We start from the raw sequence: 25,178 nt of genomic DNA, 5'->3' as shown, positions 1-25,178 counted from the left end.
TTTTTTTTTTTTTTTTTTTGCCCTGGAATCTACTGTCCTGCTTCTCTGTTCAGTCCCCTTTTTGAACTGGCCTATGGGCGACTTCCCGTGGCTCCAATCGCCAACCAAAAGGGCCCCCGGACCAGTGTATTTTGTATGGAGAACCGCGGCTCCGGGGCGCCGACAAAGCAGCCGCGCGGGGCAAAGCAGCGGCGCTGGCCGAAACAGCCACGCTGGCGACCGTGGAGCTCCTCTGCCCGGGAATTTCCTAGTCTGTGGGCAATAAAACCGCGGCATCCACTCACCCTCTGCGCTTTCACTGGGAGCTGCAATCCTGAGCTGTTCCTAAACGGCCATCTTGGATCCTTTCCTCTTTTTCCAATTCTTGATTCATCTTTCATCATTAGAATTATTTCATTACTACTTACTGTTATTCTCAACTATGCTAAAAATGACTTAAAAATAAGAAAAGAGAATGATGACATTGCCTAAAGGGTAATGCAACATTGAAAAAAATGACTGTTGCATCATCCTCCAGGTTTCCTATTGGGTTACATAAAGTATTGCAAAATATTTTTTTAAAGTATACAAAATGAATGCCAGAGACGCCATTTTTGTAGTCTTTTGATTTTTGCTTGTTTGGCTTCTACTTAAAACAGTTAAGAATTTAGAATTTTTGATTAGGCAAAGATGGCTGAATAGGAACAGCTCTGGAGTGCAGTTGCCAGTGAGAACACAGAAGGTGAGTGATCACTGCATTTCCAAACAAATTTTTACTGCCAACAGACCAGGAGATTCCTGGACAGAGAAGTGCCATGAGTTTCCAGCACAGATATTTCAACTGGCACCTGGAATGCCTGGGAGACAGAGTCACCCATTCAACTGAAAAAAAGGGGGCTGAAACGGGCAGCCAGGTGATCTGGCTTGGAGGATCCCACCCCCACAAAGACCAGCAATCTGAAATGCTCTGGATTGAGAGTTTTACAGCAAGCACAGCTGGACCTGGACAGTCCAGCTCTGTGGGGGGAAGGGTGTCTGCCATTACCAAGGCAGTCCACCATTACCAAGGCAGACTGTCATTACCGAGGCAATTCTAACTACACCTCTATAAACAAAACCACAAGGAAGCTCACACAGTAGCTGGGCAGAGCCCATGGCAGCTCAGCAATGCTTCCGCTGGCAGACTGTGACTAGGTTACCTCCTCTCTGGGCAGGGCATCTCTGAAAAAAGGCAGCAGCACAACAGGAACTTATAAATAAAGCCCCACCTTCCCAAGACAGAGCATCAAGGAAAAAAAGGTGGTTATGAGTTCCACTGTAGCATACTTAAACGTACCTGCCCAGCAGCTCTGAATGGACAACGGAGCTCATAGCTCAGTACTTGAGAACCTATAAGGGACAGACTGTCTCCTCAAGCAGCTCCCCAACCCACATATATCCAAAGAGACACCTCCTAAAGGAGAGCTCAGGCTGACATCTGGCAAGTATCCTTCTGAGACAAAGATTAGAGAAAAAGAAACTGGCAGCAACCCTTACTGTTCTGCAGCCACCGCAGGTGATCCCCAGGCAAGCAGGGTTTGGAGTGGACCTCCAGGAGGCCTACAGCAGAGGGGCCTGACTTGTAGAAGGAAAACCAAAAAACAGAAAGAAATAACTTCATCATCAACAAAAAGGACATCCACACAGAGACCCCATCTGAAAGTCACCAACTACAAAGACCACAGGTAGATAAATCCAAATGATGGGAAGAAATCAGTGCCAAAAGAATGAAAACACCCAAAACCAGAATGCCTCTCCTCCTCCAAGGGATCACAACTCCTCACCAGGAAGGGAACAAGGCTGGATGGAGAATGAGTCCGATGAGTTGAGAGAAACAGGCTTCAGAAAGTGGGTAATAACTTCTCTGAGCTAAAAGAACATGTTCTAACCTAATGCAAAGAAACTAAGAACCTTGAAAAAAGGTTTGATGAAATGCTAACGAGAATAAACAGCTTAGAGAAGAACATAAATGAATTGATTGAGCTGAAAAACACAGCACGAGAACTTGGCGAAGCATACACAAGTTTCAATAGCTGAATCGACCAAGCAGAATAAAGGATATCAGAGATTGAAGATCAACTCAATGAAATAAAATGAGAAGGTAAGATTAGAGAAAAAAGAGTAAAAAGAAAAGAACAAAGCCTCCAAGAAATATGGAAAAAACCTAATCTACGTGTACCTGATCTAGGTGTACCTAATCTAGGTGTACCTAATCTAGGTGTACCTGAATATGATGGAGAGAATGAATCTAAGCTGGAAAACACTCTTCAGGATATTATCCAGGAGAACTTACCCAACCTAGCAAGGCAGACCAATATTCAAGTCCAGGAAATACAGAGAATGCCACAAAGATATTCCTCAAGAAGAGCAACCACAAGGCACATAATCGTCAGATTCACCAAGGTTGAAATGAAGAAAAAAATGCTAAGGACAGCCAGAAAGAAAGGTCGGGTTACCCACAAAGGGATGCCCATCAGACTAACAGGGGATCTCTCTGCAGAAACTCTACAAGTCAGAAGAGAGTGGGGGCCAATATTCAACATCCTTAAAGAAAAGAACTTTGAACCTAGAATTTCATATCCAGCCAAACTAAGCTTCATAAGCAAAGGAGAAATAAAATCCTTTACAAACAAGCAATTGCTCAGAGATTTCATCACTACCAGGCCTGCCTTACAAGAGCTCCTGAAAGAAGAACTAGACATAGAAAGGAACAATCAGTACCAGCCACTCCAAAACATACCAAATGGTAGACTATTGACACAATGAAGAAACTACATCAACTAATGGGCAAAACAACCAGCTAGCATCAAAATGGCAGGATCAAATTCACACATAACAATATTAACCCTAAATGTAAATGGGCTAAATGCCCCAATCGAAAGACACAGACTGGCAAATTGGATAAAAAGTCAAAATCCATCAGTGTGCTGTATCCAGGAAACCCATCTCACATGCAAGGCTACACATAGCCTCAAAGTAAAGGGATGGAGGAAGATTTACCAAGCAAATGGAGAGCAAAAAAAAAGCAGGAGTTGCAATCCTAGTCTCTGATAAAATAGACTTTAAACCAACAAAGATCAAAAGAGACAAAGAAAGGCATTACATAATGGTAAAAGGATCAACGCAACAAGAAGAGCTACGATCCTAAATATATACACACCCATTACAGGAGCACCCAGATACATAAAGCAAGCTCTTAATGACCTACAAAGAGACTTAGACTCCCACACAATAATAGTGGGAGACTTTAACACCCTATTGTCAATATTAGACAGATCAACGATGCAGAAATTAACAAGGATATCCAGGAGTTGAACTCAGATCTGGACCAAGCAAACCTAATAGACATTTACAGAACTCTCCACCCCAAATCCACAGAATGTACATTCTTCTCAGCACCACATCACATCTACTCTAAAATTGACCATATAATTGGAAGTAAATCACTCCTCAGCAAATGCAAAAGAACAGAAATCATAACAAACAGTCTCTCAGACCACAGTGCAATAAAATTAGAACTCAGGATTAAGAAACTAACTCAGAACCACACAACTTCATGGAAACTGAACAACTGGCTCTTGAATGTTGACTGGATAAACAATGAAATGAAGGCAGAAATAAAGATGTTCTTCAAAACCAATGAGAACAAAGACACAACGTACCAGAATCTCTAGGACATATTTAGAGCAGTGTCTAGAGGAAAATTTATAGCAATAAAGGCCCACATGAGAAGCAAGAAAAGATCAAAAATCGACATCCTATCATCAAAATTGAAAGAGCTGGAGGAGCAAGATCAAAAAAAACTCAAAAGCTAGCAGTAGACAAGAAATAACTAAGATCAGAGCAGAACTGAAGGAGACAGGGACACAAAAAAAAAACCCTTCAAAAAATCAATAAATCTAGGAGCTGGTTTTTTGAAAAGATCAACAAAATAGGCAACTAGCCAGATTAATAAAAAAGAAAAGAGAGAATAACCAAATAGATGCAATAAAAAACGATAAAGGGGATATCGCCACAGATTCCACAGAAATACAAACTACCATCAGATATTACTACAAACAATTCTATGCACATAAACCAGTAAACCTGGAAGAAATGGATAAATTCCTGGACACTTGCACCCTCCCAAGCCTAAACCAGGAAGAAGTCGAAACCCTGAATAGACCAATAACAAGGGCAGAAGTTGAGGCAGGAATTAAGAGCCCACTAACCAAAAAAAGCCCAGGTCCAGATAGGTTCACAGCCGAATTCTACCAGACATGCAAAGAGGAGCTGGTACCACTCCTTCTGAAACTATTCCAAACAATCCATAAAGAGGAAATCCTTCCCAAATAATTTTATGAGACCAACATCATCCTGATACCAAAACCCAGCAGAGACTCAATAAGAAAAGAAATCTTCGGGACAATATCCATGATGAACACAAATGCAAAAATCTTCAATAAAATACTGGCAAACCAATTGCAACAGCACATAAGAAAGCTTATCCACCACAATCAAGTAGGCTCCATCCCAGGGATGCAAGGCTGGTTCAACATACGCTCTATAAACGTAATTCACCATATAAACAGAACCAAAGACAAAAACCACATGATTATCTCAATTGATGCAGAGACGACCTTTGACAAAATTCAACAGCCCTTTATGCCAAAAACTCCCAATAAACTAGATATCGACGGAACGTATCTCAAAATAATAAAAGCTATTTACAACAAATCCACAGCCAATATCAAACTGAATGGGCAAAAACTGAAAGCATTCCCTTTGAAATCTGGCACTAGACAAGGATGCCCTCTCTCACCGCTCATATTCAATATACTATTGGAAGTTCTAGCCAGAGCAATCAGGCAAGAAAAAGAAATAAGAAATAAAGGGTATTCAATTAGGAAAGGAGGAAGTCAAATTGTCTCTATTTGCAGATGATATGATTGTGTAGCTTGAAGACCCCATCATCTCAGCCCAAAACCTCCTGAAACTGATAAGCAACTTCAGCAAAGTCTCAGGATGCAAAATCAATGTGCAGAAATCACAAACATTCCTATATACCAATAATAGAATTAAGGAGAGCCAGATCAAGAACTAACTGCCATTAACAATTGCTACAAAGAGACTAAAATATGAAACAAAAGAACTAACAAAGGATGTAAAGAACCTCTCCAAGGAAAACTACAAACCACTGCTGAAGGAAATAAGAGAGGACACAAACAGATGGAAAAACATTCCATGCTCACGGTTAGGAAGGATCAATATTGTGAAAATGGCCATACTGCCCAACGTAATTTACCGATTCAATGCTATCCCAATCAAACTACCTATGACCCTCTTCACAGAACTGGAAAAAACCACCTTAAACTTCATATGGAACCAAAAGAGAACCTGCATAGCCAAGTCAATTCTAAGCAAAAAGAACAAAGCTGGAGGCATCATGCAACCTGATTTCAAACTATACTTCAAGGCTACAGTAATCAAAACAGCATGGTACTGGTACCAAAACAGAGATATAGACCAATGGAACAGAACAGAGGCCTTGGAGGCAGTGCCATACATCTTTAACCATCTGATCTTTGACAAACCTGACAAAAACAAGCAATGGGGAAAGGATTCCCTGTTTAATAAATGGTGTTGGGAAAACTGGCTAGCCATGTGCAGAAAGCAGAAACTGGGCCCCTTCCTGACTCCTTACACTAAAATTAACTCCAGATGGATTAAAGACTTAAACACAAGACCTAACGCCATAAAAATCCTACAAGAAAACCTAGGCAAAACCATTCAGGACATAGGCATAGGCAAGGACTTCATGACTAAAACACCAAAAGCATTGGCAACAAAAGCCAAAATAGACAAATGGGATCTAATCAAACTCCAGAGCTTCTGCACAGCAAAAGAAACAATCACTAGAGTGAACCGGCAAACAACAGAATGGGAAAAAAAATTTTGCAATCTACCCATCTGACAAAGGGCTAATATCCAGAATCTACAAAGAACTAAAACAGATTTACAAGAAAAAAACAAACAAGCCCATTCAAAAAGTGGGTGAAGGATATGAACAGATACTTTTCAAAATAAGACATATAGGAGGCCAACAAATATATGAAAAAATGCTCATCATCACTGGTCATTAGAGAAATGCAAATCAAAACCACACTGAGATATAATCTCATGCCAGTTAGAATGGCGAGCATTAAAAAATCTAGAGACAACAGATGTTGGAGAGGATGTGGAGAAATAGGAACACTTTTACACTGTTGGTGGGAGTGTAAATTAGTTCAACCATTGTAGAAGACAGTGTAGCGATTCCTCAAGGATCTATAAATAGAAATTCCATTTGACCCAGCAATCCCATTACTGGATATCTATCCGAAGGATTATAAATCATTCTATTATAAAGACACATGCATAAGTATGTTCATTGCAGCCCTGTGTACAATAGCAAAGACCTGGAATCAACCCAAATGCCCATTGATGACAGAGTGGACAGGGAAAATGTGGCACATATACACCATGGAATACTATGCAGCCATAAAAAACGATGAGTTCATGTCCTTTGTAGAGACATGGATGAATCTGGAAACCATCATTCTCAGCAAACTGACCCAAGAACAGAAAATCAAACACTGCATGTTCTCACTCATAAGTGGGTGTTGAACAATGAGAACACATGGACACAGGGAGGGGAGTATCACCCACTGAGGTCTGTTGGGGGGGACTAGGGGAGGGACAGCAGGGGGTAGGGAGTTGGAGAGGGATAATATGGGGAGAAATGCCAGGTATAGGTGATGGGGATGGAGGCAGCAAACCACATTGCCATGTATGTACCTATGCAACAACTCTTTATGTTCTTCACATGTACCCCAAAACCTAAAGTGCAATAAAATATATATATAAAAGAATTCAGAATTTTTCATTTTCTACCTAAAAAGGTAAAGAGAAAAATCTTGACAAAGGAATATGTTTTCCAAGTATTAAACAGAAAAGAGAAGCAGCACTCCCTTTTGATGATCAATTTCTTGGCTCACTGTTACCTCTACCTCCTGGGTTCAAGCGATTCACCTGTCTCACTCTCCCAAGTAGCTGGGATTACAAGTTGGTGAAATTGATCAATACGCAAAATCTCATACTATGTCTTCAGATGATAACCTAGATGAATTTTATAAAATCCAGTAATTTATAAGTAAACAATATATTTCCATAGACTTCAGTAGAAGTAAGGCCCTTATCATGCAATATTTTGCAACAAGAACCTAGACTACTCCATTTTCTGAAAAAGATAAGTGACAGTGTTCCTTCATTATTTAGGATATTTACATAAGTTTTATTTGACACATTTCATAAGTGGACAAATGTTGAAGTCAGATGTCTATTTAAGGAAATAGATGATTTAGAAATGTAAAATTTCTTGGAATTGATCATTCAAATCTAAAAGTAATGTCTTCCATATTTATAGAGCAAAAAAGATGATAGTCTTCTCTTAAAAAAATAACCGAGTTTTCAACAGTTTTCAGTCTTGACAATGCAAGTACCAGAAAAATCAGAAGTAATGATAAGCTAGAGATCCATTGGAGATGATTTAAAACATGAAATCCTTATTTACAATATGGGTATGCTCCAGGTTCACACATGACAGCTGATGAGAAATTAGTTTCATTCAATGCTGGTCCCCATTTTGCATACATATATCTTCAAATCTGGATATTACAAAATAAAAGTTTGAGTTTACTCTGCTTAAATTCGTATTAAATCTTCTAATTTAATTTAAATCTTCTAATTTAATCTTCTAACCTCCGTGCTTCTCAGCCAGGCTAGGTGGCTCATGCCTGTAATCCCAACATTTTGGGAGGCCAAGGCAGGCGGATCACCTAAGGTCAGGAGTTTCAGACCAGGCTGACCAACATGAAAAACCCTGCCTCTACTAAAAATACAAAATTAGACTGGTGTGGCAGTGCATGTCTGTAATCCCAGCTACTTGGGAGAGTGAAACAGGTGAGTCGCTTGAACCCAGGAGGTAGAGGTTACAGTGAGCCAAGATCGTGCCATTGTACTCCAGCCTGGGCAACAAGAGTGAAACTCCATCACAACAACAACAAAAAAGTGTTTCTCAGCCAGGTGCAGGGGGTCACACCTGAAATCCCAACACACTGGGAGGCCGAGGTGGGAGTCCCAAAGTTTAAGACCGGCCTGGGCAACATAAGGAGACCCCTGTCTCTATACAAATTTTTTAAAAATTAGCTGGGCCCAGTGGCACGCCCCTGTAATCCCAGCTACCTGGGAGGCTGAGGCAGGAGGATCACTTGAACTCTGGAGGTCAAGTGATTCCACCACTGCACTCCAGTATTAGCAACAGAATGAGATCCTGTCTCAAAAAATAAATAAATAAAAAAGCTTCAAAGTGTCTCGCCATTCTCACCATTTCGTAAATTATTCATAAAATTTAAAATATCAAAATGAAAATGGTTCATTGGTCCAGCTGGTGAATGGTGATGACTATTTCTCCTGCTATCCTGAGGTTTAATGCATTGGATCTCAGACTGAGTGTGCATCACAATCACCTGGAGAGTGTGTAAAATGCAGACTTCCTAGGACCAAATCCTAAAGGTTTTAATTCAGCAAATCAGAAATGAGGACCAGACGTCTGCAATTCTAACACAATTGGCTAATGGATTAAGTTTAGAGAATGACTATTTTAGAAAGGAAATACAAACCACCTACTCTAAATGACTAAAACATTCATTTCTCTTCAGAAAATTTCATGTCTATTTTCATGAAATTTTCATGCTGTGGCTTTGAAGGAAATCAACATAAAGTTATTTTCTAAAACCAAGACTCTAATGAGCTCACTGTATTGCTGCTTTTAAGGAAAGTTATATTTTAAATTATTTGAGAATATTCTAAAGTTCTAAAATTCGATTGAAATATACTTGTTTATATCTGTGGTTTATAATCAATTAGGTTATTTGGCCTTCAATCTCAATAAATTCTATGACTACCCAATAGGGAAGAGCATTTTACCATAAATGGAGTAAGAAGGCAAAAGGATCCAGGAGGGTTATTCCTCTAAATAAACAAAAGTTATTCAAAATTGCAGTGCTTCTGCATAATCACTGACACTATGCAAAAATAGTCAAAAGCAAAGCATAGGCAAAATATAAACCATGCATGCTCAAAATTTTAGCAACATATTTTCTACTCCTCTGGAACATTTCTTTTGTATAGGAGACTGTATGTCCAATTTGTTAGGAATATCTGGAATAAGGAAAATATTCAGTTGTGCTCCAAGCCATGGTATTTTTTGCATGATAAAGGATTTGATGGTGACATGATTCTAATACGTAGTATTTAATTACTTGCTTGTAATACTTGCCTATTTTCTGAACTCACCTGGTTTTGTGTAAAACTTCATAGTCAGTCACAGGCAATCCAAAAAGCTGTTCACCAGATGAATATGTAACAAATTTCCTCCACAGATCATCGAAATTGGCCTGTAACAAAGGTTTTTAAATTGTACTAACATATAATTAATTCAGTAGAATTAAAGTAGAATTTATTATAATTGGGATAAATGCAAGGCTGAGGTTTATTAAGTAATATCTATAAAATAAGGATTTGTGAAGCAAATTTATACTGATACCAAGCTATCAGAGGAAAGTTAAACACTTAGGAGAGTTAGCTTTCAAGCATTCTAAAAGCATTCATGTTATATAAAATTATTTCTTCTTCTCCAGAAGGCCTATATTTTGAGTTGCCATAAGTACTTCTAAAAGTAATAAAGTTGCTTTTTAAAAACTCTACAATTCAGGATTTTTCACTAATTTAGACTAGCCATCTCTATCCTACAGGGTTCAAATGAGCAAAGTGTTAGTCTAATCCATTCGGACCTATTTCCTCAACATGCAATGAAGGGTCTATAAAAAAGAAGACGCAATTTTAACACCATTTGAAATAATTCTAACAACTTAAATCAGCAAAGTTAATGCTCATGTCTTTTACTTCTTCCTTTTGAACTGGAATTTGAATATCCTATATTTGGGATGCTAAATATCAGCAATGTTCAAAACACAAGTGCCAACAGCAGTAACCCATCTGTGATGACATATGAGCTCTCTGTATAAGTGGTACAGCATATCCATAGAACCCTAAAACCCCAGCCCTGGAGAATATCCAGCATCAGAGCTCACAAGGCTTAGACAAAAATACAGATCTGACATATCCATGACTATATTTTACAGGACCCAGATCACGAAGGCACGAAAATACTGGGGGAACTCAAATGAACTCTTAGTTCCTAGAGGGCAAGGGCCAGATTTTGTACTTCGTGTATTCCTTGGTGGTTGGCATGGTGATTACTTGATAAATGTACTGAATGAAGAGTCCATGGGACTATGTAAACACTAGGGAAGGAGAAATAACAATGTCAAAGTTAGAATGCCTTAAAACAACAGTGTTTAAAATCTTATCTATGTGTAAAGATTACTGATAGATGCCAATCACTCATCCCTTTTTTCCTTCAGGTTCCAAGTAATATTAAAAAACCCACAGCATTAGCTGAACAGGAACAAAGCATCAGCTTTGTTAACAGGCCAGCAGGGTGCCCAAGAACTCCTCAAAACGCGTCTAAATTTACATGAGAGAGCACCGCCAGGACCCAGGGCCCAATGTAAGGCACCTCTACCTCCACAGATCCAGACTTTGGCACCTGCTTTTTTTTTTTTTTTTTTTAGGGGGTTGGAGTACACCTGCTTTTGAAAAGTGTTGTGTCTACAAATCTGACCTAAAGTCACATATCCAACAAAGTACATGGCAAACAGCCTGTTTGGCTCACACCCCAAGGCACAGGCAGAATGGAAGGTACAGAAAGGCAAAAGATGTGCCCTACATTGTCTTTTCAATGAAGCAGCCACACCCCTGGGTAAAAGCTTGGCACATGATGTCCCAGTTGCTGACTCATCAATTGGTTTATATCACATACTCCAAATTTTCTCTGTAAATTTGAAGACAGCTGCTCAAACAAATCCCAAAGCCACTCTTCCTACCACAGTCCCTACTTCGATAAATAGCTCTACCTTTGTCTAGATGACCAAGTTGGAAATCTTGGACTTTTTCCCTCAAACCAGGTTTCAGGCCTGTCAATTCTGCCTCTTTAAGAAACTCATGATCCATCCAGTTTGCTTCATTCTACAGGTGTCACTTGCTTGGTCTCAATCTTTGCAATTTCTTGCTTGTACTACCAAAACTGCTCTCAGTTTGATCACCTCCAAATCAGTCTTCACACTGATAACACTAAAATCTTTTAAAAACACAACTATTCTAAAAATTCAAGTAGAATCATATCACTCCCTGCTTTGAACCCTTCAACCCTCAAGATAGGATGCAGGCTTCTTATAGCCTACCGGGCCCTCCACTTGTGCTCGCTGCCCACTCTGTTGCCTCATTCCTCATCACTATCCTCTTTGGTCCTGCATCCCAAAGGTGCACTACCTTACACTACACTCATTACATCTCCCCAAATCACCCTACTAGTTTCCTCTCTGTTGGGCCTTGGCATGAGTTGCAAATTCTGCCTAACTTGCTTTCTCCCCTCCTTCCCCTGGCTAACTCTAATTAGTCTTTCAAAATACAGTTTAGATTCTTCCTCTTTCAGGAAGCCTTCTCCATCTGCCCCAATAGCCCATCTGGATTGGGAGCCCCTTACACCAGTTTCCATTACATGACTTCACATACGTAGGTCACAGCTCTCATCATACTTGCAATTATCTCTCTAGCTTGCTATCTCGCTATTAGATTCTAGCAGCTTAGAGGTAAGAACAACTTCTTAATCAAATTTCTCCTGAGCAAGCCATATAGTAGGCATCTGATCATTTTTTTTAATTATTAAGAATGCACATGAGAAGGAGGACATAAAGAGAACGTAACCACCATATTCAGCAACACCAGGAAACAGGAAAAAGAGCAGGAGCAAAGAACAGAACTGCCTGATGCTCCTGAGGAGCAAGTGTACATAGGAATCCATGAATTTGCAAAGTATTAATCCATGTGGATGTGTGATTTTTCTCTAGATGCGCTCAGCAATCTGAGTGTAGAAAAAGATGGTGTATGGTTGGCCTGATCCAGTGAGTATTGAACAGGCAGAGAAGATAGGGCAAAGAAGTGGGGAAGTTTAAAGCAATGGATGCAAAAGGAAGACAAAATAATGAATACAGAGGAAAAGCGGGGAAAATATTTGCCAAAATTTAAAATATTATTTTGATAAATGTTACTATACTATGATATTTAATTACTTTACATATCAAATGAGATGCTTAGAACTAAAATAAGTTATATACTTAAGTTCAAAATCAGTCTTATTCTCTAAAAATGCAGAGAGCTATTCTGTGGAGAGGAGCATGGAGGCCTACAGAGGAGTCAATTGTACCATTTAGCAGATTAGAATGCGGTTAAGGTCTAATGTACTTGAAACACAAACTTTTCTATTGTAAAGTAAAATATACATCTTTCCCTAAAATCATTTTTTAAAATTACACATTGTCAATGTAACCAAAAAAAATGTAGTTTCACCTGAAATATCTGTAGCCTGTTGCTAGCTTCTTGGGGTGGTATATTTGGAACCATGGGTCCTTCCTGTAAGGAAAAATATAATCTCCATTTTCATTCTTAATCATATGTATTTGTCAGTTTGTTGGGTTTATCTATTATCTCCATTTAAATAAACAAGCATTGTTTTTAATTTAAATGATCTAATTTTGTCCTGTACTTGAAGCTTTCATTTGTTTCTTTCTAACAGCTTTATTGAGATGGAATTCACATACCATACAATTTATTCATTTAAAGTGTACAAGTCAATGATTTTTAGTACATTCACAGAGTTGTGCAACCATGACCACAATCATTTAGAACATTTTCATCACTCCATCTTCCATTTATTTTTAAAGGACCTTGACACAGTTAATAAAAAATGTGACAAAATTACATTCGGCATGGAGTGTGTACCACAAGGGCTCTGCCAAATTTCATTTATGATTACAAATGATGATGCTGTGGTGGTGCATTAGAATAACTGATATAGAGTTCTGAGAACGGCCTCCTTTTACCAATTGTTCAGCCCAATATGGAAAAAAGGACACACGTAAGTTGGATATTTGGAAGAAGCAGAAAGCAGTCTCTGGTGGCTATGAACCAGAACACAGTTGCAAAATAATCCCCAAAAACAGTCTCCAAAATAAGAAAAGGAATAAAATAATATTCTATGTAGTCACAAATTAAAATAACAGGAGCTATTCCCAATGGAAAAATGAATGCTACTAAGTACATTAACATGTACTTAGTTATGTTATGATGATATGATGGATATAATAAATATCCATTTATGATATGATGGATATAATAAATAATATTATGTTTATTATAATATGGTCAAATATGATATGATGGATATAATAAATAATAGACCAGGTTCCCAATATAATAGTGTTTAAAAGGTAAACTGAGGCACAGTAATTTTTTTTAGGTTTATCTGAGCACACAGCAATTCATAAATTGAGTCATTCCAAACTAGAATTGGTTTAGGATCTCCACTGCAGAAGGCTTTTACAGAGTAAGCACAGAAGTAATATAAAGAAAATGTTTGATTGGTTTCAGTTATAAAGTTGTCTTCTTTGGTCTGTCCTGCTGGAAAGTCCCCAGTTATATAATTACAGTTTTGTTTGCTGTTTCTGATTAGTTGGGCTGTTCTTAATACAGGCATTTATAAGAAATAGCATTCAGATTTGCTTATGTCTGCAAATTGTGCAAGGGTGAGATAACTTAAGATGCCTGGCTGGCTGTGTCTGTTCAGGGATTCTTCAGACCTGGTCTTCCTTTTAAATGTACTTTAACAATAGAATGAGGGGACATATCAACAGATATATTTAGTACACGTTAAAAAAAATGTATTATGTAAGTGACTGGCTGTGTCTGCTCAGGGATTCTTTAGACCTGGTCTCCATTTTAAATTTACTTTAGCAATAGAATGAGCTGGCAAATCAGCAGATATGTTTAGTACATGTTGTTTAAAAAAGCATTATATAAGTAGCACCAAGGACTTAAATCATCTTATGAATACAGATCCACTGTGACCACTAAAAGAAAGAATATTTCAGGGGAACATATTCAGTTTTGAGTTTAATTTCAAGGTCAATATTATTAGTCAGAATACCAGGTTGAGTTGTGTACAAGACTGACCCAGTATGACATCTATTATTTATTCTTAGGGATCTTTTTGGTTCTCTAAGAGTTAGTGAGAATGCAAAATCAATGGCCTAATATCCTGGTATTAGGCATTTATAGTTTCTCGCAGCCTTCCAACAACTATATTACATTTTCTAACATGAGAATTCAGGCCCCAAGAAAGGAAAAAATCAGACCATTTCTTCCTTCTACAGTCTCCAAAGTTGTTTCTCCTTTTAACAGCAAAATCTGCTTTGTTTCTCTTTAAAATTTGCTTAAACCAAGCTTGTCCAACTCACAGCCCACAGGCCAGATGAAGCCCAGGTCAGCTTTGAATGCAGCCCAAAACAAATTCATAAACTTTCTCTTTTGAGACAGAGTCTCACTCCATCGCCAGGCACCAAGCTGGAGTGCAGTGGTGCAATCTTGGCTCACTGCAACCTCCGCCTCCGGGTTCAAGCAATTCTCCTGCCTCAGTCTCCCGAGTAGCTGGGACTACAGGCACGCGCCACTATGCCCAGCTAATTTTTGTATTTTTAGTAAAGACAGGGTTTCACCATATTGGCCAGGATGGTCTCGATCTCTTGACCTTGAGATCTGCCCGCCTCGGCCTCCCAAAGTACTGGGATTACAGGCGTGAGCCACCGCGCCCGGTCAAATTCATAAACTTTGTTAAAACAATATGAGATTTTTCTGCAATTTTTTACAGCTAATCAGCTATTGTTAGTGTTAGGGTGTTTTACATGTGGCCCAGAACAATTCTTTTTCTTCCAATATGGCCAGGGAAGCCAAAAGATTGGACATCCCTGGTTTAAAGGATTAGCTAACCCCTTTTTCTGATAGCTGCAAATATGCAAATATAGCCACTTACATGCAACATATCTATTTCTCAGGGTTCATCACTTTCATTTCATATATACACATCACAGAACATTTTAGCATACAGCAAGAAAAAAATTACCAACTCATATTCATTTGCAAAGTTTATCACGTCCTCACGAAAAACTTCCACAGCCTCAAGTAGATTACTTTTAAACTTTGGCTGCACTTGAACTAGGTCATCTTGTACAGAAACCTTGAATAAAAACAAATATTCAAGCTCAGACTGAAAGTAACATATTAAAAACAAAAATTACAATTCTATTCCAACAAGTTCCTTATCTCACAGATATTCTGTATGAACAAGGAAGTCTCTGTTTGCGTGTAATAAAATATATTAACAACCCAAATGTACCTCTAAGAGTTAGTGAGAATGCAAAATCAATGGCATAATATCCTGGTATTAGGTGTTTATAGTTTCTCACAGCCTTCCAACAACTATGTTACATTTTCTACCACGAGAATTCAGGCCCCGAATTCAATATAGGAGATTCAAATCATTCTAGTCTGTGACTCAAGGGGCAAAGTCATTTTTTCTGTAACTGCTTCTGGTTGATCCAATTCAGGCCATCAGTGTGGCCTGGGAAAGAGTTACTGTTATTGAACAGCCTGGGTCACATGTTGTCTGTGGGGCCAGGCCAAGATCTGGGATTAGCAATCTCTAATAAGTTCACATGCTTGCAGTGGTTGAAGTTATTTCCTAAAAGAAAGTGACATTATTCTAAGTATTAAAAAAATAACGAATACCCCACACAATGGTCTTAAAAGCCTCTGCTTAAACCTTCAACAATAATAGCCAGCACTTAAATAATGCTTGCCATCTCCCATGCTCTTTACATATGTTAACTCTTTTAATCTTCATAACAACCCTATGCAGAAAATTGTACTATGCTAATATGATATCCATTTTATAGGTGAGAAAACTAAGGCAGAGAATGGCTAGGTAACTTCCCCAAAGTCCCAGCACCAGTATCAAAGTCAAGTTTCAAAACCTGGCTGTGTAGTTCCAAAGCCCCTGTTCTTAATTGCTCTCAACTGCTCTCAAGAAGAGCAGCTATCTTTAGATTGGAACATAAACTACCTCAAGTTTAATGGTGATTATAGAATAGGACAGTCTGTCTCTACTAAAGGATAGGTTAGTGGGTTTAACATTAGCCATTAAAAAGACAAAGGAACAGCCTAAGTGAATCCTTTTTTAGAGATAGGGTCTTACTCTGTCGTCCAGACCAGAGAGACTGGAGCGCCAGTGGTGCAATCTCAGCTCACTGCAATCTCAACTGACTGGGCTCAAGTGATCCTCTCACCACAGCCTCCCAAGTAACCAGAAGTACAGGTGTGTGCTGCCATGTCCAGCCAATTTTTGTATTTTTTGTAGAGATAAGGTTTTGTCATGTTGCCCAGGCTGGTCTTGAACTCCTGGGCTCAGGTGATCCACCTATCTCAGCCTCTCAAAGTGCTGAGATTACAGGTGTGAGCCACCATGTTCAGCCATGAATCTTTTCCATTGAATAACAGCAGAAAATTGGGTTTCACTAAACCTCAGTGAGATTTCCTATTTCTTTTCTAAGACTCACTAGTCTGACTAACCAGCAAGCATTTTTTCAAAATAAGCTATTAGTTAATATTGGATATGAAGTTAAATAAACATGAGTTTATTTCTTTACAAAAAGTATTTTATATACATTACTTCAAGTGAAACTCACAGATACATAAAAAAATTAGCCTTACTAAATGACCCCAAGAAGAAATTGAAAAACAAATGTTATTAAATTGTGTAAAATCATCCAATTGACTGGTGGTAGAGCTGCAATCACAAGCTGTGACCTCAACTTCAGTTTTGTGCCTCCTTGCTGTTGTGTCTTGCTTCAGTATAAGTGACAAGTATTTTCATAAACAAGAAACGTTAAAGCCAATAACCAATTTAATTAATATTCAATAAAATTCAGCATAATTAAATAATATAGGTCATCCCTTGTGGAGTTCATTTTTAATGTCTAACTTTTGGTGTCTAAATGTTTATCAACTTCAAAAATGCTTATAGAAATGTATAGCTATCAGGTTCTATAGTAAAAGAAAAAAATCTCAAATTAGTAACCTCAACAAACTAAACGAAGAACAAATTAAACCCAGAGCAAAAAGAAGAAAAGAAATGATAAAAACTAGAGCACAAAAAAATTGGTAAAGAAAATAGAAAAACAATAGAGAAAATCAATAAACCAAAAGTTTTTTATTTGAAAAGACTGACAAAATTGACTAATATAAACTAATCAAGAATAAAGGAGAGAAGATGCAAATTGCTAAAATTAGAAATGAAAAAGGGGACATCACTACCAGCCTAACAGAAATAAAAAAAAGGACTATAAGGACTATAAAGACACAATCAGCAGAGTGAACAGGCAACCTAGAAATGGGAGGGGAAAATGGAGAGTTGTTGTTTAATGGAGAGTTGTTGTCTAAACAGAGTTTCAGTTTCGCAAGATTTTTGCAAGTTCTGGAGAGTGGTTGTAAAACAATGTGAATATACTTAACACTACTGAAATGGTTAAGATGGTAAATTTTATGTTAGCACAAAACTACCATAATCAAGACAATGTGGTACTGGCATAAGGATAGACATATAGATAAAAAGAATAGAACTGAGAGTCTGAAATAAAGCCTTATGTCTATGATCAATTGATTTTCAGCAAGGCTACCAAGACAATTTGTTGGTGAAAGGATAGTTTTTTCAGTAAACAATGTTGAGGCAATTGAATTATCTACATGCTTTTGTATGAAGTTGGACTTCATACTTACACCATATGCACAAATTAACTCAAAATGTATCAGAAACCAAAAGGTAAGTACTAAAGTTATAAAACTCTCATAAGAAAGCATGGGAATAAATTTTCATAATTCTAGATTGGACAATGGTTTCCCAGATAACATACCAAAAACACCACCACCAACAACAACGAGATGAACTATACTTCATCAAAGTAAAAACTTTGTGCATCAAAAGACACCATCAATAAAGTAAAAAGATAACCCACAGAAAAGGTGAAAACATTTACAAATCATATATCTGATAAGAAACTTGTATCCATAATATATAAAGAATTCTTACAACTCAAAAATAAAAAGACAACAAAATTTCTTTTTAAAATTAAGCAAAGGATTTAAATTCATGTTTCTCCAAATAAGATATACAAATCACCAATAAAATGGCCACATGAAAACATGCTCTATCTCATTAGGCATTAGGAAAATGAAGTCCCGGCACATGGACAACATGAATCACTTTGAAAAATTATGTAAGTGAAAGAATCAAGTTACAAAAGATCATATATTGTATGATTTAGTCTACATTAAATGTCCAGAAAAGGAAAATTCACAGAAACAGAAAGCAGATTAGTGGTTGCCAGGGCTGGGGCAAGAAGTAGAATCAAGAGTGATTGCTAATGGGCATAGGGTTTCTTTTTGCAGGGGTGACAATGTTTTAAAATTAGATAATGATGGTGGTTATGCAACTATGTGAATATACTAAAAAACACTGAATTGTATAATTTAAAATAGTAAACTTTATGGTATGTGTATTCTATCTCAATAAAACCATTAAAATAATTTATAGTTTTGCATTGCTTAATTATGGGGATAGGTTGAGAAACGTGTCATTAGGTGATTTTGTCATTGTGTGAACATCATGGTGTGCACTTACACAAACATAGATGGGATAGCCTACTGCACCCCTAGGCTATATGGTATGGCCTATTGCTCCTAGGCTATAAACCTGTACAGCATGTTCCTGTACTGAATACTGAAGGCAGTTCTAGACAATGGTAAGCATTTGTGTATCTAAACATAGAAAAGGGTCAGTAAAAACACAGTATCATAATCTCATGAGACCACCATCGTATATGCAGTCTGTTGTTGACTGAAATGTTGTTAACTGGCACATGACTGTATATTAAGCTTTAAAAAGGTATAAAATACTTTTTTTCTGGAGATAGTGACTTAAAAAAATAAAGTAACTAAATTCGTACTTACAGCTTTGCTCTGCAATTTGTTGAAAGAATATCTTAAGGTATCAACTGCTTCTGATTCTTCTTTGGTTACTTCAACTTCAAATCTGTTTAAAATAGCATAGGCTTCCTGCAGAATGAAGGTGGAGTTTAGAAATATCACAAAGGAAAGCCATTGCCAAATGATTTAGATGCCTTCTAGAAACACATTCTTATGTCTTAGAAGAAGACAGCATGTTCTAGAAGAGTGGTTTCCAAAATTAAAAGTGTATAAAAAGCACCTTTAGATTCTGACTTCCAGATACTAACTCTAGATCACAGGCTCTGAAATCTGCATTTAATAAGCACCTAGGTGATTCTGATGGAGATGTATATGTCTCTCTTTTTCCTCCTTGACCTTGTGTCAACACAACATAAGATAATTTCTCAGACTGTATTAAAACAGGGGCTGACTATACAAGGAACGGAATGAAATGATGTGGGAGATACTTCAGAGAAAAGAAACTTGAATGATCCAAGGGATAACCAGTAATTATTTTCACCAAAAACAAAGTATTAAGCTTCTGCAGCCAAGAGAAAAAAATGATATGATAATCTATTATATCTTGAATACTGGCTGGCCAGCATCCAAAATCCCCAAATACCAAGATTTTTAAGTCAATAAAAGTATAAAGTTCATTAGCTAGCAAAGAGTATAAACTCCCAATGGGTTCAAGAAAGCATAAAATAGTCATAAATATTGGGCACTGTAAGGAGGCAGTGGTGGTGTCAATTACCCAGATATTGCAGGCAATGAGACGGTACATTGTTTATAGAAAACAAAACAATAATAAAAAGAATCAAAAGCCTAATTTTTATCATAATGTATCAGAAATTCTAAATAATATTAGTTCTAAAACATTCTAAACATTAGTAATAGACAAAATAATAGCCTCACCAAGGTTGTTCAAGTTCTGATCCCCAAAGTCTGTGAACTTGCCTAACATGTTGGGATTGACATGACAAGGGGCAATTATTACTTTCCATAAAACGTTGGTGCCAGTATCAAAAATTAAACACGACTACCTCAGTATAGCATAATAAATATATTAATATTCCTTTGTATTACAACAGTGTCTTTTGTATAGTGTTCACTGTTGATAATGGCCAAAATTCTCCCAAAGACATCAACATCAGAGAGGAGAAACAGGCAGACTGTGCCACATAAAAGATGAAGGAATATGTTAAAGAATCACTTTCTTAGCATGTCTCTATTTCTTTTTTTTTTTTTTTTGAAGAATTCCAAGAAAAAGAATGCAATCATTTCTTACTTCAATTGGTCCCAAAGTCATGTCCATTTGAATTTCATTATCACGTATGCAAGACAAGGCTTCCATTGCAAATCTGACATCATCTAAATCACGAATAGGTCTAGACAACTTTTTCAAGTATTCATTAATAAATGCTATCATGTCTGACATTTTCTTTTTGTATTCCTCATTCAAATATCGACAGAGTAACATCTTCCATGCCTTAGCCTCAATAGATAAGGCCAATTTCATGGGCTCTGGTGAAGACAAGAAGAGATTAAATTAGAATATAACTGTCATTCTGAAACTATAAGGGCATCTATAACTGCTCTGTCAAGTTCAGGAGTCACTAACCACATGTGGCTTTTGGACACTTGAAATGTGGTTAGTCTGAATTACATGTGTTATAAGGTTACTAGATTTTGAAGACTTAATTCCTGTCCCCACAGAGCATGTATCCCCATGGAGATGTGCATGAGTTCGACACCACAGTCCATGGGGGAGCATTTCTAAAATCAGTTCTATCACTGTTCTGTGTGACCTTTGCACTTCTTCTGACCATCCCATTAGCAGCCCTCATTCATTCCTGCATTTTTCTGTAGGGACCCATGAGGTGGAGTGAAATCTATTGTTTTGTCTGTCGAGCCATGACTTTATAGGTTTCTTTTTTCTACTCCCCACATCATCCACATGGTCAGGGTATCTGTGTACCCTGACCCTGGACCCTGGACCTGGCCAGTTGTCCCTGGCCAACATGACCTCTATTATGGACCAATCAGAGTCCTTTCTTGAGAGTGAGAAATGAGCCTTGAGGAGGAGCCAAGTAGTCTGGGAAGCAGAAAAACTCATGCACAGAGGGAAGAAGAAACGAGAAGCAGAGAGAAAGAACTTTCTCAGTTTCCTACACTGTCCTGCTTCGGGTCCATTCTGAAGGCCCAGTTGCACCTTGGATTCTGAGATAAATTTTCTCTCCCTTAACATAGCTCAAATGTGTTTCTGTTTCTTGAAAACAAAACAGCTCTAACTAGTCAGCTCTGCCTTATCAATCCTTCCCCTTTTTCCTCTCGGTACCCCTCCACTCCCAAACTCTGCCAAACTTGAAACATGGCTGTTTCACTCTTACCTTCCAACCATTAAACCTAGAGGCCTGTGGAGCTGAAAAGAAAGTGTGGCCTGAGAACAACCATGCAGCCAGCCTGGTGATTGAGGCTGTGAGACCATATCTCATGAGGTCCCCTGCGGGGTCTCTTTTCCTCAGGTCTTACGGATTCAGCCCACCCTCCCCTTTCTTTGTAACTACTGTCATCTCTTCATTTTTAGATACCTCTCTCCAAAAGCAAGCACCCCAGCCCACTGGATCAGTATACTACAGTTGCTTTTTATATTGTGGATCATAGTGCTAACCATTATGAGGAGACAAACATGAACTTTTGAAAAATAATAGAGTACAGTTTCCAAAACACTACAGAATTTCTTGTAATTATTGCCACTGATGCATAGTTTCTGATTTCCAGCTAACTAATCCCCCTCAAGTACTTGTGATTATTTGGTACTTGTGATTCTTCCTCAGAGAATCGCAAGTACTTCCTTGGTAGATATAATAATAATATTTAATATTTATTCAACATCAATCATGTGCCAGGTACTATGCTAAGCATCTCATATAAAGCATTTCATGAGGTGGATACTGTCATTGTCATCAGCAGAGGAAACAGAGGTTAAAGATGTCAAGTAACCCAAGTGGTCAAATTCAAGAGCCACAGTTACACTAACTTCTTGTTAACGGACCTGAAAATCTACTTAAGGTAGATAGTGGATGTAAAATAGCTCATTCAAATATTATCTGAGAATAAAATCTTTCCACAAACTTGGGATAAGACTGATTGTTATGGAACCATGGCAATAATGAGCCGCCATAACCAGCTTTAAACCCAAACCATAGACCAACTCAACATCAGTTCTCATACCTGTGCAACCTAATCAGTGCCAGGCCCTTTCCTCTGAATGTCAACTAGTCAAGAAAGACTTACTCCAATAAACCCACCACTGAGTGCCAACCAGCCTACCAGCCTACAACAGTCTCACCTGAGTAAGCACCTTTCTACAGCTATGTCAACCTGTCTACACGCACAGTCCTTCAACTCCATGCTCTCCAGACACCCTGTATGAGACCAGCAGTCTGCCCTGTCAAGGACACTGTGCCTGACCAATAGAGCTCTCTGTCACTATAGCAAGCAATAACATCATCTTTGTATTTCAAACATTGATGATTGTCTCATCATCCTTTGATACTTTAATCCCAAATGGATCAACTTCTTGGCAGACTTCAAACTGTTTGATTCCCACCTCATGTTTACAAGCCCCTCCTCACTGTAAGCTACAAGAGAATTTCACCTATAGTTTTAGTTGTTTGACTGCCAGCGGAGGAACTGGCCTGTGTAGTGTGTCTATGTATGTGCATACAAAGACTATCAATGGCTCAGAACCATCTAACATTTATATTAGGTTGGTGCAAAAGTAACTGCAGTTTTTGCTGTTACTTTTAATGGTGTAATAATAGTATAATATATCTTGGTATAATACTATTATTATACCTTGGTATATTTTATAATTATTATATTTTGGTATAATCTTATTATACCAAGATAGCTTAATAACTGCTTGCTAAATAAAGTAACACTTCATGTGGAAATGCAGATACTTTACATAATAAATACTTTTTAAATACCTGTATGTAATTCAAGTGCTCCTACAACAATGACAGGCTTCAACTCATCAATCTCCTGTTCAAAAGTAGCATAGTGTAGAATTTCTGATCTGATTTCAGTCAGAGAGGGATTGTTAGCCAAAAATTCCTGCAGTAAGAAAACAGTCAATATTTTCTTTGATTTTTTAGCAGTATAAATCTTGCAATAGTTACAATAGAAAACTGCATTTGCTCATACACTTTTACACTTTGTGCAATGGGGCAAGTGGCTGAGTAAGAAATGGGGTGTCCACTGGGAGGCGAGGAGTTTCACAGTCTGCCAGGCGGGGTTAGTCAGAGCTCTAAAGTTTCCTTGAGTCTGTAACTGAAATACAGCTGTCTACAGAAGTGTGACACACCCTTGAATACCTGGCCTCTAGTCAGTGGTGGCACATAACTGGTACTCAATTATTTAAGGAAATTGAACAAAATCTGTCTGATATCAGTATTATCAATTGCCTCAGTGTTTCCATGTGAGAATTACACCAGTTAGAAGGTGACAGGTACTTGGTATTTATAGGTTCTTGATCTCTGCTCTTGAGTTCCTATCATTATCCCTGATATTCTCCTTGTCCACCCTCAAGAGACACAAAACCCAAACAACATCACAAGTAGTAGAAAGACACCTTCACTTTCACATCACGGTCCTCTGTCCAGAGAGTCTTGTACTTCTGAAAGTCCTGCAGGGCTTCATGAGCCGCCTTTCTTAGGGAATTTACAGAGGAGGAAAGGAGCAGGACCAACTTAGAAATATCCTTGTGCTCCGCTACACCTGGGTAAAAATTCTTCAGCTTCCTCGCAGGGATAACTTCTTCAAAAGATCCTGAAAACAGATGTTTTTAAACTATAAATAACTTCTATATTCAACTTTAAATATAATCAGTTTTAATATTTGTGATTCTTTTTTCAAACTGTATTTTCTTAAAGACTCTCCTTCCAAGTAACTAAGAGCTATTTCGAGTAATTAAGAGCTATTCTCTTGCTATCTCCATGTATTCTCATTAAACTATGGTGTCAGATTTTGAGCTGTAGATTTCTTTAATCTAGAAGCACTGTTATTGAGAAGGGATAACTGGAAGACACTGATCAAAACCCCCCAAAATGTGAAAGTCCTTTAGGAAAAGGTTAAAAGCGTTGAAATTTCCACCCTGAGAAATAGCACAGTGGTTCAAGGAGAGACATTACATTTATTACCCAAACGACCTTGGGCCAGGTATTTAGTCTTCATGGATATACTTGTGAGGATTAAAAGAGACAACCTCTGCTGGGGTGTTTAAAGGTCAGTGCTGTAGACACTCAGCATCTGGCATCTTGGCTTCCTGCTTATTAAACCTGGTATTTCTACTGATATAGTATTTGTGTAGTTTTCTTAGATTGTTCAGTTTGATACAGTCTTCAATAGTCACCAATGCTTTTATTTTTCTAGGGTGTCAAGTTCAAAACTAGGCAGATCTGCCGACTCTAAAAATCACCCTAAAATAACTAGTTGAAGAAATTAGATCCCAAAGATACTTGGTGGAGAATTTCAAAGTTCTTATCAGTATATGCATATTCAAATAGAGATAAAGGAAGCCAAAATAAAAGAATTGTGGCAAGGCTGATAGGAGAACTGTGGACTAAGCATCAATTCTAATCATGGGGGCCAACTTGAAGATACATCGTTTAAAGATAAATTTTGACTCCAGCTGGCTGGGTACAGTTGACTATTCCTGGAATCCCAGCACTTCGGGAGTCGGAAGCAGGCAAATCATTTGAATCCAGGAGTCTGCGACCAGCCTGGGCAACGTGGCAAAACCCTTTCTCTACAGTAATACAAAAATTAGCTGAGCATGGTGGTGTGTGCCTGCAGTCTCATCTACTCAGGAGGCTGAGAGGAAAGGATTGCTTCAGCCAAGAAGGCAGAGGCTGCAGTGAGCCAAGACTGCATCACCTCACTCCAGCCTGGGCAACAGAGTGGGACCACATCTCTAAATAAATAAGTAAATTAATAAGTAAAATCAAGGAGTGGTAAGTCCTCCAGCTTTGTTCTTTTTCATATTTTGGTCATTATTC

The 25,178-nt window shown here is 38.0% G+C and overlaps 1 protein-coding gene and 1 non-coding gene across 2 annotated transcripts in view; one reads left to right on the top strand and one right to left on the bottom strand.

Moving 5' to 3' along the window:
* Window positions 1–25,178, bottom strand: part of DNAH8 (dynein axonemal heavy chain 8) — a 353,446-nt gene that overhangs the window by 210,273 nt on the left and 117,995 nt on the right. Inside the window, exons 26-32 of the mRNA XM_032253336.1 lie at window positions 23,753–23,949; window positions 23,109–23,235; window positions 20,402–20,637; window positions 19,117–19,221; window positions 15,176–15,289; window positions 12,568–12,630; window positions 9,394–9,494 (exon numbers count right to left, since the gene is read on the bottom strand). Coding sequence (XP_032109227.1) covers window positions 9,394–9,494; window positions 12,568–12,630; window positions 15,176–15,289; window positions 19,117–19,221; window positions 20,402–20,637; window positions 23,109–23,235; window positions 23,753–23,949 — 943 coding nt within the window. The remainder of the gene's footprint in view (window positions 1–9,393; window positions 9,495–12,567; window positions 12,631–15,175; window positions 15,290–19,116; window positions 19,222–20,401; window positions 20,638–23,108; window positions 23,236–23,752; window positions 23,950–25,178) is intronic.
* LOC116533757 lies at window positions 24,384–24,481 on the top strand. The gene has a single exon (XR_004261436.1). It is a non-coding gene; the product is annotated as a small nucleolar RNA SNORA8 (small nucleolar RNA).

The sequence above is a fragment of the Sapajus apella genome, unplaced genomic scaffold, assembly GCF_009761245.1.
Source record: "Sapajus apella isolate SASKATOON/1434 unplaced genomic scaffold, GSC_monkey_1.0 scaffold83, whole genome shotgun sequence".
Taxonomy (NCBI): Eukaryota; Metazoa; Chordata; class Mammalia; order Primates; family Cebidae; genus Sapajus; species Sapajus apella.
Note: the sequence above shows the minus strand (reverse complement) of the source record. Positions and strands in the feature narration are given on the sequence as shown.